General features: G+C 55.0%; 1 protein-coding gene across 1 annotated transcript in view; it reads right to left on the reverse strand.

Moving 5' to 3' along the window:
* Positions 1-16,145, reverse strand: part of MYOM2 (myomesin 2) — a 74,050-nt gene that overhangs the window by 47,663 nt on the left and 10,242 nt on the right. Inside the window, exons 6-11 of the mRNA XM_081268988.1 lie at positions 15,424-15,516; positions 8,332-8,420; positions 8,198-8,248; positions 7,246-7,410; positions 3,159-3,320; positions 1,052-1,193 (exon numbers count right to left, since the gene is read on the reverse strand). Of these exons, the coding sequence (XP_081125114.1) occupies positions 1,052-1,193; positions 3,159-3,320; positions 7,246-7,410; positions 8,198-8,248; positions 8,332-8,420; positions 15,424-15,516 (702 nt within the window). The remainder of the gene's footprint in view (positions 1-1,051; positions 1,194-3,158; positions 3,321-7,245; positions 7,411-8,197; positions 8,249-8,331; positions 8,421-15,423; positions 15,517-16,145) is intronic.

Here is a 16,145-nt window from a genome sequence, read left to right on the forward strand (position 1 = left end):
GGAGGCCGCGGAAGGACGTGCCTTCTGTGGCTCTGGATAGGTGTCAGTGGGAGAGGAGCGTGGATTGTTGACTGAAAGGTGCGTGAAGGAAAGTGACGGCATGGGTAGACACACAGACATCCCAGGGGTGGCAGGCCTGTTGATTCAGGGAAGCCCTGAACACGGTACTCTTCAGGTCTGCTGCCTGCTCCCAGGTCTCTGGATGGCAGATGCCTAGCTAAACAGGGGGGCTCCCCTGGGCTGGAGAAGAGAAGCCCATCTGCCTAAGCCAAAAAGTCACACCAACTGATTTCTTTCCCGAAATAACCACCAACTTACTGTCATATCCATAGTATCTTAAATCTTAAATCTCTGCCAGAACCCCCCTCGTAACCCAAGAGTTTGCCCCTTCTGTGTAATAGCCATCTCTTCCCATGGCTGAAATGTCTGACCAAGGACTCCACATCTAACAAACGCACTGGGCCAGCTCAGTACTCCTCCCAGGCTCTGAGGATTAAACCCAATAAAGGAAAATCAAAGAGCTAAACCCAGGGGATCTAACGATGGCCTAAATTTAAGTTATTAATACAAAGACAAATCCAGTATTTATCCTTTGAGCTAAACCTGGAAAGCAGAGAAACCTTCTTACTCAATAGAACAAGAGACCAGAGCTGTGGGGACTGTGACCTGGCGTGGCTCCTGCCGCGCTGACACTCAGGGTGGGGGCCGAGCATCGCCTGCCACATGGGCGCCCCTTCTGCTGTAGGCCCAGGGGGACACTCAGCACATGGACTGCCGGGGTGGAGCATGCCCGGATTTGTTACTGGGGGCCACTGGCCAACAAGGCTCCAATATCAACACAAAGTAGCCTCGGGCTTACCCTGGGCTCAGACCAGGAGGCGATATTTCCCAACCACTTAGTCAAGAGCGTTCGATACCCAAGGAGTGAGGTTCCTGAGCCAGTCAGGAAGAGCAACAGAGGCTTGCCTCTGTAAAGGTACCCGAATTTGCTGTCTGTGCTGACGTTAATTTCAGGAGCTTCCGTCACAGGAAGAAAGCCGAGCCCACTCACCGGTCAATGAAGTAGCCGAGGACAGGGCTTTCGGTGGTGGTGTTGGGTGGCTTCCACGTGACGATGACATAGTCTCGGTTTGCATCATGACACTGCAAGTCCATGGGTGCTCCTGGAGCCCCTGTGACCAGCGGGTCAGCGTCTGAGTGGGAAGACATGATCACTGTCACTTAAAGTGAGGGTCACTGCCAGCCTGGTCCGTGCTTCTGCAAACTCAGATCTGCCTGCTGGGCTAGACCACCGCCACCTCCGCCTCGCTCGCTCAGACCCGTCCATCCTCTGGACACACCTAGGAGTTGTTTTAAAACTCGGAACACTGAGCCCTCTGCAAGACTCTCAAGTCTGTGACTTTTTAATTGGATCTGAGATTAAGGTTCACCTTTTCTTAGTCTCATGTGGTCACGTGATGGCACGGTGTCAAAGATTGATGAGTCGGCACTTTAATGCCTGAGAAATATTGCCTTAGACGCGTTCGTATTTCAAAATCCCTAAAATTGGGAGGGATTTTTTTTTCTGGAAGTTGTAAGCAAAAGTTTGGGTCACTACTCGACCTGTTCTTTTTACAGACTCATGACAACCGTAATGCAGTTAGGTCGTGTGTTCAGGTCTTAACTCTGCTGTGCTGAGGGAGCAGAGGTGTCTGCAGCTGACACTCTGAGCATCTCGTTTCCTTGTCTAGAGGTGGGCTTAAGGCAGGCCTGGCTGGAGCACGTGCAGCAGTGTAAGCTCACGGCTTCCCACACGATCTCCCCAGCATCTGAAGAGCTGAGGGCTTCTGGACATTGGCCCATACTTTCCCTCACATTTGTCTCCACATGTCACCAGCGGGTGAAGTGCCCACGTGCCGGATAAGCAAGGCAGTCCCAGCTGGGTTGCATCATCACACTGTAACGGGGTGAAATATCTTTCCAGAAGAATGCAAGAGAATGAAGGTACATTTAATGCCATCCTAATAAAGCCTGCCAAACCTTGAAGGGTCTAAGGTCGCTGCCTGGCCAACTCTCACGGTCTGGGGGACATGTGGAAGGTGAGGTTGGTGTCCTGGTGTTGAGCTGATCTCTAATGAAGGAGCCCTCCCTGAAACACTGGCCCAAAGGCCGCCACATGGACAAACAGCACACTGACTGCATCTCAGGTCCCCCACACCTGGGCTGCAGCCCTGCTCATGTGCCGTGACGATGACGTCACATGATGGGATGAACCCTGAGCCCAGATAAGGCCTGCCCATCAGGATGGATCACCGGACAGTCGGACCAGGGCAGCAGCCAACCAGCTACAACTGGGCAGCATCCACTGTGTCTCTCAGGAGCCTGCAGAGGGCAACAGGGTGGTGCAGGGGAGGCCACGGGCAGACGCTGAGGAAGGACACAGCCCCTTCCCAGTTCAGAGCCTGTGGCTTCACAGAGGGAACTTGTCTCCAGCTGCATGATTAAGGCTGGTCCCCGTGCCTCGAGCCTTGGAGGAGTGTGATCTGTCCTGCGCACACTTTATGCCTGTGTTATGATGTCACGTACTACGTGTTGTGAGTGCTGCTACCCGACACACGCTCCCGTCACACATTGTGTCATAAATGCATGGGGGTAACACATGTATAATGCTGATACTGAGCCTGGCACATCCTGAATCTTGTTTTTCTTTCCACAAACAGGATTCAGAGCCCTGCCCTGACCCACCATGGGACCCTGCCTGACCTGGAGCTTCAGAAATTCCTGGTCATTGTGCTGGGATGTCCTAGACACGGGTCCAGCTGAGGTTGAGCCATGGGAACTGCAGTGCTGCCTTGTCCCTGTCTCTGTGAGCTGGCAGGGATGGGGGGGGGGGGGCTGACTGGCTTCCCCAGGCTGGACACGCCTCTCGCTCCAAACTAACTCCGAGGGTCCCTCCACCCCTGGTGAAGGTGGGGATGGGTGGGAGGCCACGCCACATCTCTTCTGACTTATGTGGCCTCCTCTCTCAGGGCAGCTGACCAGCGGGCCCGGGCAGTGCCTGCCTTGCGTCAGGGAGGTCTGCAAGGACAGCGGCCTCCTGGCCCCTCCCACACCCCTGCTTGGACCCTCTCGCTGTGGGCCCGCCTTCTCTGCAGGCTCAGGCCGTGCCCCAGCCCCACCTCTGACAAACAGGAAGGCGCTGTGGTCGCTGACTCCGCCTCGGGACACAATTCTCAGGGTGTACAGGCCCTCGTCGTCCTTGTTCAGGTGGCTGAAGGACAGCGACGCCTGGCCTTCTCCAAAGAACATCTTGGTCCACTTTGACTCTTTCAGCAGCACATCTGAAAGAGCATCCAGTTCAGGTTGGCTCAGAAGCCTCCCAGCGACGCACAGGAACACCAAGTGGCTGCTGGAGACATCTCCCAGAGGCAGGACAGTCCAGTCACACGCACAGCACATGCGCAGAGAAGCGCAGTGGGAAGAGCTGCCGGGGGGAGCAGAGGCCCCCACAGCCGAGCCCTGAGCACGCCCTCTCCAGCCAGGCTCCCTGTGGGTCCCGCTTCTCAGCACACAGCCTGCTCCCACCCGCATCCTCCGGCACCCACCCAGCAGGTACTCAGGAGCACCTACTGGATGGTGCTCCGGTGGGCAGGAGCCCGCCCCAGGGCTGGCCTTGGGAAGGTCCTAACCACTGTGGCTGAGAAAGGACAAGATGCCAACCAACCCACGCATCAAAAGGCAGTGACCAGGCTGGCTGGGCTCAGTGGTAGAGCTGGCCTGGCGTGAGTGTGGCGCTGGGCTTGATTCTCAGTACCACATATAAATAAGTAAAATGAAGATCCATCAACACTACAAAGAATGTTTTAAAAGGAAGGCAAGGATGTGAAAATGCAGATTGTAAAAGAGGAGATGCAGATGTCACGTCAGCTAATGGGGAAATGCTCAGTACTGGGACTTCAGGAAACAAAGGAAAAAAATGAGAAATGTTTCACACCCACAGAATTTGACCAAGAAGGGCAACATCGGCCATGAGAGGAGCAGAAGGTGCTTTCTCTTGTGGTGCAGAAAGGGGGCACGCGTCAAGAACCCTAACACGGGTGCAGATTACAGCACCAAACACGGACCTCAGGCTTTGTTCCAAGGAAAGAAAAAGGGGGTGTGGTGAGCATTTTGTCCCTCAAAGACTCACAACAGGAAAGCCACAAACCAGCTCAGATGTGCACACGGGCGAGGAGGCAAGCACCCACAGGGCGCCCAGTTGCCCACAGCAGGAGACTTCTCCGTGAGCAGTGTCCCCTTTCAAGGAGTCCACAGGGACAGGACCACGTCATGCAGCCAACCGATCCCGGTCAGCTTGGGGGTGGAGAGATTACCATGTGGGGGATGATGGCTTGCAATAAACATATATTGTATCTTTCACAAGAAAAAGGAAGTCTTTACATTTTTTAATTTTAAAAACTGATCGTATCAAACTTGAACGAGAGCTCAGCAATACCCTGACCCATAGTGAAGAGAATCTAACCTCTGCTCCACGGTGCCTAAGAGGCCAAAGCCTCTGAATCACCACAGCAAATATGTAATAGAAATGGACACGCTGGGCTGTACTATCCACCCTTATTTTCCTATGTGGCTGATTTAGGAATTAGTATAGCAGCTGACACACGGCAGGTAAAATACAGATACGGTGGGATGCACTGTGATAAAACTCCACCCTGCAGGAGAGGAGCGCGTGACGGAGAGATGCCTCCCCTTCCTCCTTGTGTCACCGAGTGGCTCATACCTACCCACACAACCAGGGGACAGCAACCACGGTCAAAGTCAGAGCAACATGCACAGGAGGTGAGCTTGGGGCTGCAGTGACACGCACCCCACAGTCAAGGGACGCATTTCCAGAGAGCCTGGCTCAAGCCCTGAGAACACATCACCCTTCACAGAGGGACACAAGGGGAGAGAGTCTAGCAGTCTAGTGCGGCAGAGTTCTCCATCTTGATCATACCAGCAAAGGCCTTCCTGCGGTGGTGTGCACCGAAACAAACCTGATCGGCGAGAGGCGCTCCTCCCGTGAGTTCTCTCCTCGCCTTGACGGGGTGCTGCCCTTGCATGGCATCTGGCATGAGCATCCTCACAGGTCCATCTTGGCAACCCTTGACCTCCCCAGGCATCAGGTGGTATGCCCTCCCACCCACGCAACCTCCCCTGGGGACCAACGGGGCCACTCTGCATCACCCACCTCTCACTGCCCCAGCACATCTCTCTCAGGCCCCAGGAGAACGAGACCATGTCCCCCAGGCTGCTCCCTGCCTGGAAAGCTCTGCTGACCTTCACTGCGGCGCCCTGGCTTCGTCCAGTCCTCCTGCCACCTCCCCTCCCTGACCGGCTCCCCAGCCCTCTGCCCCCTCTGTTCAGAACTCAGCCCCACAGCAGGGGCCCTCTCTGGTCTGCCCTCTCCTGTCCCCACACCCAGGGCCACTTGCCGCTAGAGTTGGGGCTCAGGGTGGAGCTGGCGGCCGGGAAGACACTGTGGGGCCAGAGCGCAGACGGGGCATGTGAGCCCCGCAGCTGGCCACACCCCGGCCTGCATGCAGAGCACCCTCCGCCGCCCTGTACTGCCTCGCCTAGCCTGGGGCAGACCTGGAGGATGCGGCAATTGAGTGGCATTGCCTGACAGTCACAGGGAGGTCCACCAAAGTGCTAGACCTAGCAGGGGTGTCCGTGCTCCAGAGAACCCAGGCCGCCTGGCCAGCAGCCCAGGAGGGCCCTACTAAGCCCAGAATCCCACTGTCTAAGCAGGGATTCCCTCTAAGGCCATGAGCAGTGGCTGTGTGTGTCCAACAGATGACAGGCCAGAAAACACCAGCGGAGAACCAGCCTTGATACGGATTTCTGAACTAAGACCAGATTTAGGATATCAATGTTTATAGCAGCTCAATTCACAATAACGAAGCTATGGACCCCACCTAGGTGCCCTTTAATAGATGAATGGACAAAGAACATGTGGCTCATAGACACAATGGAATATTACTCAGCCATAAAGATGAATGAAATTATGGCATTTGCCAGTAAATGGATGGAACTAGAAACTATCATGCTAATGAAATAAGCCAATCCAAAAAAACCAAAGGCCAAATTGGGGTGGGGGAAGTGTTGGTTCATGGATTGGACAGGGGGGTGTGGAGGGAAGGAAGGAGGATGTGAATGGGAAACACAGTAGAATGAATTGGACATAACTTTCCTATGTTTATATATGAATACCTGAGTGGTGTAACTCCACATCCTACAACCACAAGAACGGGAAGTCATGCTCCATGTATGTATAGTATGTCAAAACATTCTAGTATCATGTATAACTAAAAAGAGCAAATAAATAAATAAATAAAATGGGGGAGGAAAAAGGGCTGGCTTAGGGACTGACCTAGGTCCGCCCAAAACTCAAGTTGAGATCCTACCCCAGGTGGTGGTGTTAGGGGGCGGCCTTTGGGTAAGTAGCCTGGTGAGACCATGCAGTGGGGGCCTGTGACAGTGCCCAAGAGAAGAGCCAGAACCCCCAGGAGGGCTTGGCGGGAAGGCACCCTCTAGTCAGGGCAAGGGCCTGCCAGACACTGAGCATGTGGGCAGGGTCCTGCCCCAGACTGCAGCACGGCCTGAAACGGGCTCCCGGGGCTCCTCCCCACGGGCCTCCTGGAGCCTGCTTCTGTCGGGGAAGGCCTTCCCACGGTCACAGGCACGCAGCAACCGTAAGACACTGGATAGACCTGGCTGGATCCGGGCCTTGAACAGAGCTGTTCCACCTTGGAACAGCCTTAGTGTCTCCATGGATGGCCACAGCCCCCCAGGCTGGTCACACTGGATGGTCTTGGGTGTCTCACCAGTGAGGAAGCTGGCCAGGTGTCACGGCAGCCCCTCCTCTACAAACAGAGCCACCTGGCTGTCCCTCGACACACAGAGAGCCATGCCAGCTCACAGTTCGCCCTGACAGTGGCAGCCACGGCTGGGCGGGGCATGTGTGGACGACTCCTCTGGGTTCAGTGTGGGCACCCTGGCATGGGGCTGTGGACACCACACCGACACATCTGGATTCAGGAAGCTCCTCACTACCTCTCCAGGGTTCTCCCAGATGGAGTTCAAGGTCAGTGTCAGCTGCCAACCCCCCCCCCAGTCCCCAGTGTGGCTTTGCCACCACAGCAAGCCCAGGGGCAAGGCCGACTCATGCCAGCATCAAGGATCATTGCTGCCCAGCACTCTCAGCGAGGGCAGCCAGACACTCACCGTCCCTGTACCACTCGGCCCGGGGCTGCACCCTCTTCAGGTCTGGAGTCACCAGCAGTGTGCACTTGAGCGTGAGCGTCTCACCCTCTCTTCGGAAGGTGACTCCAAATTTCTCCAAGAACTGAACATCGAAGTGTGTGTACGGGATCACGGAGGACAGGGGCACTGCAGGAACAAGTGGGACAGTCAGTACCGTGGTGGCTTCTGTTCACAGGTGCCCTGACCACAGCAGAGTGCTCCACCTCAAACTGCGCCCCCTCTCGGGAGCCCTGCCGGCCCAAACGTGTGTCCACCACATTCGTAGCTGCAGCCCAGCCCCACAGGCTAGCAGGCAGGGGCTCTGGAGGAGAGCAGGGCTGAGTGAGGTCCTGAGGACTGGTCCCTGCAGGTGTGGGCACAGCAAGGACGTGCCATCTGCAAACCAAGGGGTGCACCTTGCCAGAACCCATCCTGCCAGTACCCTGGTCTTGGGCTCGCTGCCTCCAAAACCCTGAGAAATTAGACCCGTTGTTCAGTCACAGAAGCCACAGGACTCTTAGAGCCGCCGAGCTGAGCCAGGTGGGAGGCAGACGAGCATCCCAGAGTCAGATCCGGTCACTCAGGCACAGCTCGGACCCCAGCCTTGGGCTTAAGCAAAGGGCCGACTCCCCACCTCATACCCAACTGAGGCCTCAGAAGTCAGTTTCAAAATGAACAGTGGTCATTCATCAATAGTGTCATTTTTAGTGCATCAAACAAATTAACTAGACCCAGTAGTGTCGGCAGACCAGATCTCAAAGGTACGTTTGGCAGGGGTGTCAGGGGTGCGTGTCAGAGGAAAACCAACTGTATATGTTTTAAACCTAGGAGTCTAACAAAGTATAACTTCAAAACTAAGAGTGGACCTTACTTAGCAACAAGCTCTCCCTTGGATGCTGTCTGCACACGTGTTCCCAGCCCCAGCCCCACTCACGTCCGATTGGGAGTCCCACGGAGTAGAGTGGCTCCTCCTCGCCTCGGAACCCTGCAGGACAATCAGGTAAACATGGCAAAGAAAGAGACCAGCAGGGCCCAGGCTGGCCACCCCCCGGGTGGGTGGGCACGCACTTCTCACCACCACCGCAGCGTTGGTTGACACCTGTCCATGCCCATTGGTGGCCACTGCCGAGTATGTCGCAGTGTCATCAAAGTCCGCCCTTGAATAGAAAAAGCGAGTCTGTGGAGCTGCTCTGGAAAAGCCGGTGACCTGAACTTGAACAAAGACATCCCTCGAAAGCCAACCCCGTGACCTAGATGGGCTGCTCCTGAGCGTGTGTTCAAGAACAATGCCAGCGCTACCGGGGAGCGGCGGACGGCAGCAGAATTAATTATAGACAGAAGAACATCTGATCCCAGACCACAGCTGGGCTTTGACCAGAAAGAAAAGACGCAGGTGTTGAAAGCCTTCGTTTCATCCTGGGAAGCCTCTTCCACCTGGGCCTACGACTCTCCTCCACGGCATTCAAGCTCCTGGACCTCCACCTCCAGCAGAATCACTGGACGGGGAACGTACAGGGGCAAGACGGGGGCCGACACCCGCTCTGCCGAGAGCAAGGACTCCGGCAGGGAAAGCCAGGCCCCTGGTCAGCATGGCCTGGGGCCACCTGCCTGGGAGCCATGACAAGAGGGTCCAGGGAGCCTAGGAACTTGCACCGGGGGCCCCATCTCCAGGTCCTGATGACCTCCACCGTGACAGACAGTGCCTGCACTTGGCACCGTCCCTCACCCTCCAGGAGGACAGCCAGCATAGGTGCACGAGAACTCAGGGAGGCCCAGCAGGGACCAGAGTTTTGTCTGGCACAAGCAAGGGGGTTCCAGACGTGTGCAGAGACCCACTCACCTCCCAAGTGAACCACGCCCTGCTAGACAGCAAAACACACTCTGTAACCCAACCTCGCCCCTCAACAGGATTTCCAGTTCCTAGGAGGTCATGCCCAGGACCTCGAACAAAGCGGTCCCCCAAATGCAAATTCCTCATCAGGACATATTAAAAAGCCTGCGCTGGAGGGCTGGGCTGGGGCTCAGTGGTGGAGCGCCTCCCTGGCATGTGCGAGGCCCTGGGGTTGATCCTCAGCACCTCATATAAATAAATAGAATAAAGGTCCATCAACAACTAAAACAAAAAGCCTGAGCTGGACCCTACCTGAGGCATGGGTGCATGTCCATCCCTGGGAACCTGGGAAGACCATGACCTGAAAATCGCAGAGCCCCAGGCCTCGGGCCGGCACTTCCACACAACCCCAGCTGTCCTGCAGAGGCCCAGCTCAGTCCTGCTGAGACCGCCCCCCACCCGAGGCTCAGCAGGGGGGTGTGAGTAGCAGTTCTACCTGGGGTTTCCCTGTCCAGGCTCTCTGCCAGTGACTCACAGTGACCCTCTCAGGGACCCTGGAAAACAGGTGCTGCTCTCCCATTCCTGTGGGAGAAGGAAACTTTCCCCAAATCTTTGGAAGACTTGGGGAAATGAGGTCCACAGACCCCAGACATGGCACTCTTGGAACAGTTTCCCTACCAGACCCGTGGTAAGATCTTCATCTAGAAAGGAAAACACACCCCAAAAATCACACTGTTGAAAAAAGAAGAATTTACCAGAGTCTGATTTTAAAGTGCATTAAGAAGCAGATGCCCACATGACAACCCATCCCTGGGTCATTAATGATTCTATTTTCTTCTCTCTTCATTGAGGAGCTAGAAATATTTTCTTTGAACAGACAATACACCACCTCCCATGAAGGGGAGGGATGGTTCGGAGGCCTGGGCCCTGCCGGTACTCCCTCCCTTCCTCCTGAGGTTCGGTGCAGTCTGCTGTGCCCCCTGGCTCCCTTAAGTGCCATTGCTCAAGGGAGAAATCAAGCTGAGACTGAGTGCATGTTTCTGGCTCCCCCTGTAGCCACAGCCCACTGCAGAGCCATGCTCAACCAGGGTTCTGGTGTCTGCTCCTTAGGAACCACTCTCCCTTGTACCTCCTCACGTGCTGCCCGGCACACAGCTACAGGGTGGTGCCAGCACACAAGTCCCGTCCCCGTGTGGATGCCTTTCCCACGTCCTAGGTGGCTCTGCCTGGGGAGCGCACATGCTCACGCCCACCAGGACCGCCCGAGCACACCTGGGCTGGGCCGGGGGTCACTACTCTCCTTGTCCACATTCACTCACTGTTTGTGTACTTCTTTCAAACAGCACGGTAATTTCCTACGTGCATTCTCCAAATAGAAATACGCCCTTCTGGGATAAGCCCTAAGCCTTTCTCCAATCCCACCCCTGCTAGCAATAACCCGACAGAGAAAAAGCACAGACCCATCCACAGACCTGGCTGGAAGTGTTCGGGTCAGAGCACCTGGCCAAGAGGCAAAGCGTCCTGTGCCAACAGCCCACTCAAAACCCCCTAACCTGGAGCCCATGTGGGGGTCACACAGGGACAGGCCAAGCCTTGGAAAGGGGGAGCCAGAAGCCCAATGCAACCACCCAGCACATAGCGGAGCCAACGGGGCAGCCCCACGCAAGATGTCCAGGAGTGGCCAGTCAACAGGGCAAACCCTGGCTCCCGACTGCCAAGGGAAGAGAGGATCTGTCTGGACCTCAGGGAGCAGGCAGATGATGGCCCAGAGACTGGAACAGTCACCAGAAATCTCACCAGCCTCTCTACCTGTCGACACCCTTGGGCAACGGTCAGTAAGGTGGTTTCCAAATTGCACTCCAGGGTTTTCAAATTGAATCTTGTGCTGAAAACATACTGTTCATTATGTATTTTAGCAATTCTTAAGCCTGTGCTCAGGCCCATCCTATGCTCAGTACATGACAAAGGGCAATAACATGGATTTTGCATGACAGTCAAATCTGATGTGCTTGGGCCTTGGGGAGAGTTCCTACTACCTGAATCATGTCCTGAGACTGCCGGGTAAATCTTGCTTCCTTTTGCAACCATCTATCCTTGTGAATCAGGGTTTTATTCTATGTTGGGCCATCAGATCCCACAGGGAGGTGAAGGATGAGACTTGAGTTCATCAGCCACAAGTTGTGCTCCAACTCTGTGCTTAATGGAAGGGTAATGACCCTGACTGATGATTCTCGTCGGTTCACTTTATCATGAAAAACCGTGCATACTATAAACCCTTAGAATGCATGTATCCAGCACCTACGCTTCCGAGGGGAACTCTGATGACTGGATAAACAACGTACTTGGAAAACCTTGTGATTTGGGATCAATATTGCCTACATGTCATCAATTAAGATGTCTTAGCTGAGGTCCGCTGCACGCTCTGCACCACACGGGCCCTGCTGGCCCTCACCTTCCTACAGAACACACAGCCTTTCCATGTTCTGAATCTGGATGATGGCTGCCTCCTTTTCCTGAGCAGGGAGGAGCTCAAGGAACGGGGGGGGGGGGGACATAGAACACATGGAGTCCAGCGGAGCCTGAGGGAAGGAGGGGAGCAGCAGGCTGAGCACAAGAGGCCGAGGCAGCAGCCTGACCCTGGGCTCCCAGTTTGTCCCCGCAGACAGACTGGAGCACAGGGTGGCCAGAGCCACCTAGCGCATTAGCACCAATTAGCTGTCAAGTAACCCATTAGCACTTCGTGCTCACACCCAGGGCAGGACACAGGAAGCGGAGAGAGCCGTGTGCCCAGAGCTTGCACCTTCCAGGCTGGGGCACGCCCAGGCCAGGTCCACGGGCTTCCGTCTGGTTTTTAGGAGAGCCTGAGGGCTGTAAAGTGACCAAGACCCACTGACTTATGGCAGTGGTCCCCAGAGCTGGGGACTCCCAGGAAGGGCTCCATAGGCGAGGACCTCCACCTGCTCCTGTTCCTCTCACTCTTTCCACAGGTCTCTCTAGTGAGAGCAGAAAACATACTGCAGTAGAAGTGGACATGTCCCAGACAAGCGCACACGTACGAGGAGAGGGCACAAAGGGGTCTGTCCACGGCTGGTACTGTTCAGGGCTGCGGAAGCACAGTGCCTGGGGCAGAGGCAGGAGGCAGGAGGGAGGCCAGGAGGCCAGGAGGGGGAGGTGTCCAGCCAGACTCTGTCTGCAGCTAAACTGAAGAGGCAGGAGCTGATCCCACCCATTACCTCAGCAGGAGCCAGCCTTCTGCTCCTTCCCAGTCCACACCAGAGACAGAGCTCAGCAAGCCTGGGGTCTAATTCCAGCCCTGACTTCATGAAGCAGGAACTCGCAAGAGTTTTATTTTCTACTTGGACAGAGTCCCAGAATAGAGAGTTTTCTTTGGTCTCAAATTTTAGAAACTTCCACAGGGCACTTTGCCTCCCAGGGTCTCAGTTCAAAGCGTCCCCAACACAACAGCAATTAAGAAACTAAGGCTACTCCATGTTTCCAGATGGGCAGTAAATCCCTTGTGGGTAGACAAGGCCCAGTGCCCTCAGGTGCTAAGAGGCACGGACACTGGACTTAAAATTTAACTCAAATCACAATCTAAATGCCAAAGTCCAAAAATCAAGTACAAGAAAATTTCAGTTCTAAAAACATTCTGCGAGGAGTGGGCCATGGTGGCGCTGCCAATGGAAAGGGAGGTTCTCCTAAACACCCACAAAATGTAAGAACCACATGTGCCCTGTGAAGAAGTGGGTCTCCGTCCAAGCCAGTGTGGGTCCTCAGAGAACACTGACGAGCACATAAAACAGTGTCAATCACAAGTTCAGATCCGAAGAGTACCAAAGGGCGAGCTGCTTCGGCACTTTAAAAATTCAGCTGCAGTAGCCAAAGACTATTCATAGGAGCAAATGTCATCCTGGGCAGAGGGGAGCTCCGTGCCAGCCCAGGGAGGGGTGGAGAACACGTCCACACCCTGCGGTCAGCTCAGATCAGATGGCGTGTGCTCAGCACTTCGGAATGAACAACTGAGATGAGTTATAATTTGTGGGCTTCCCTGTTGCTCTTTTCCTGAAGAACATTAGTATTTCATCTTCTAAAAACGTAATGATGGGGATAAGAAGACTGAGAGAGAAGCCAGTCTCAGAAGTTTCCTTTCCCCAAATTTCCCAAATATTTGCAGGTTTGTTCAAAATGCAGGGCGTGGAGGACCCCTGGGCATGTGGATGACTGAGCTGTGATCTCCCGTCAGCCATCAGCCAGCTTTATCTGAACTCTACTCCACTCTGCTCCACGTTGTGCCCAGTGTCCACTGTGAATGCTGCAAACATCCCTGGGTGACTTTTCTCCTGCTTGAGAAGGGACGTCACTTTTCTGCTTAAAGCAGTGATTAAATACAGCTTGGTACGTGCCCCCGCCAGTCACAGCAGACACCCCTAAAGGTCAGGGCCCCCCGCAGAGGCACAGGCTCTCTTCCCAGCCTGAGTGGGAAGGCAGGAGTCAGCAGAAACAGGAAGCAAGAGAGCTGGTGAGGGGAAGGCAAGGGAGTGCTGGACAGGAGTGAACCAGGTGCACTGGCCTCTGCACACAGAGAGGGACTGGCAGAGAAGCCCCTGAACCCAGCTCCAGCCAGGCTCCACCAGCCTTTCCACCAGTATCAGCCCTCAACAGGTCCCCAAGACCTGACACGATGCTTAGCTCTGGCAGCTGCCTCCATCGTGGTCTCCCTCCATCCTGGTCCCCCTCCATCCTGGTCCCCCTCCACCCTGGTCCCCCTCCACCCTGGTCCCCTCCATCCTGGTCCCCCTCCATCCTGGTCCCCCTCCATCCTGGTCCCCCTCCATCCTGGTCCCCCTCCATCCTGGCCCATCTCCTGCTGACTCCCAATGATCACTTTCAGAAGAGAATGTGCTCTGGTCCATCTCTATCCTGGTCCCCTCCATCCTGGTCTCCCTCCATCCTGGTCCCCTCCATCCTGGTCCCCCTCCATCCTGGTCTCCCTCCATCCTGGTCCCCTCCATCCTGGTCCCCCTCCATCCTGGTCCCCCTCCATCCTTGTCCCTCTCCATCCTGGTCTCCCTCCACTCTGGTCCTCCTCCATCATGGTTCCCCTCAATGCACCATCCATTCATACCTGACCTCCTCCATATCTGATTCCCCCACACCTTATCCCCTCCGTACCTGTCCTTCCTTCATACCTGATCTTGCTCCTCACGCCTCCCCACCACATGGGGCCTTGTAACACTGGCATGCCTCTGCTAGAGCCCTCTAGGTGGCTTAGCCGGGTCCCCTCACCCCCAGTGCCTTCCTCACTCCTGCTCGGGCTCTGCCCCATCCTGCTTCCCGCCTGCTCGGGCTCCGGCTGTCCTACAGTGCACACCACAGATCATGCACATGTGTGACACTCACACACTTGTGATGTGTGACCTTGGACCTGAGTTCCACAGTCACTGCTGGGCTGTGGGGAAGTTCAAAGCTCTGCTGCCTCCTGACGATCACCTTCAGAAGAGAATGTGCTCAGGAAGGGCTAAGGATTCATCCAAGTCATGGGGAACCTGAGGTCTTTCACCTCCAGGGCAAGTGTGCACTGTGGTTACAGTAATGAAGCCGTCTCATTGGTTTAAAAAGTGACAGTTGCACCATCAGATGGTGTCCGAGAGGGCTGTGGGTGGAAGAAGAGGCATGTGACATTCTGATGCTGTGTGAAAGGTCAAGCCTGGAGGATGGGCTTTGGTGGCCAGCATACCCCAGCATCTAGCATAGCACAGGGCACACCATAGGTTCTCAGTGAGTAGCACAGGGACGGCACAGCTCGCCGCTGGAACAACAAAGTGTCATGAGCTTCCGTGTGCACATGCCATCTGTTGCTGTGTGTGTGTGTGTCTCTGAGTCTGTGTGTCTCTGTGTCTGTGTGTGCTGTGTCTGTGTGTGCTATGTCATGTGAGAAAAGACACAGCTAGATGCACAGCGAAACACTGACTGAACGGTGGCTGTGGGCACAGTTTTAACATAATCGTCTGCACCTTCTACAATTGTTTAGTACGTTGCGAGGGAAGGCGACCAAGGCCAGTCCACTGGGCAAGGCCTGAGCTGAGGGTCGTGTCTCAGGCCTGGCAGTGAGGCAATCTGCTGAGCAGGGGTCCTCAGGATCGCCCTGCATTTTGGTGCAGCTAGGAGACTAGGTTCTGCTCGTTTTCCGTAAACCACTTCTGTCTTTGCTTCCAGAATCTGTGTGCTCAGTCCTGGCACCAGGGCCAAGGTGAGGCCCTGCCTTCTCTTAAGTTTGAACAGATTCCAGAATGCAGTCCCAGCGTACACCACCACCCACAGGTCCTTACCTGTTGATCTCCAGAGTGTGCACGCCATACTTGCTCTCAATCCGGTACTTCCCTGGCTCACCTGCCTGGCAGATCAGGCTGCCATCTTTGTACCTGGTCAAGGAAACCTCTATTTTATTTAAAGGCAGACTTGTCTGCAACCTTTCTCAGACCCCACACTGCCCTCTAACGCAGATCTGCTCTGCCAATGCCTGGCCCCTTCCTCAGCACCACACAGGGGATCCAGAAGGCACGAGGTCCATTTTTAGTTTGCTTTTTATATATTTTATATTTTTATTTTTATTTATTTATTTTGCAGTACTGGGATTGAACCCAGGTGCACTCTGCCATTGAGTTACCCCCCTTTTTATTCTTAACTGTGAGACAGGGTCTCACTAATTTGCACAGGCTGGCCTTGAACTTGAGATCCTCCTGCCTCAGCCTCCCAAGTAGCTGGAACACAGGCATGCACCACTGAGCCTGGCTCTGTTTGGGGTTTTCTTACAGGCTGTGTTGCATCATTAGGGCTGTCCAGGCAACCTCTGACCTGCAGAAGGCCACCTCCAAACATCTGCTTGAGCCTTGTTAGGAGTTCAGAAGTTCATTTCATTAAAAAAACAAAACAAAAAACTGTAGCTTGTGCTAGCTAGGTTGCAGCCTGGCCTATCAGGCTGTGTCCCTGGAGCCCATGGGGTGAACCCACAGCACTGACCCATGGCCAAGGAGGGCCTCCCCTGAAGGGC

This window comes from Spermophilus citellus, assembly GCF_964194105.1.
Source record: "Spermophilus citellus genome assembly, chromosome: 16".
Lineage (NCBI taxonomy): Eukaryota > Metazoa > Chordata > Mammalia > Rodentia > Sciuridae > Spermophilus > Spermophilus citellus.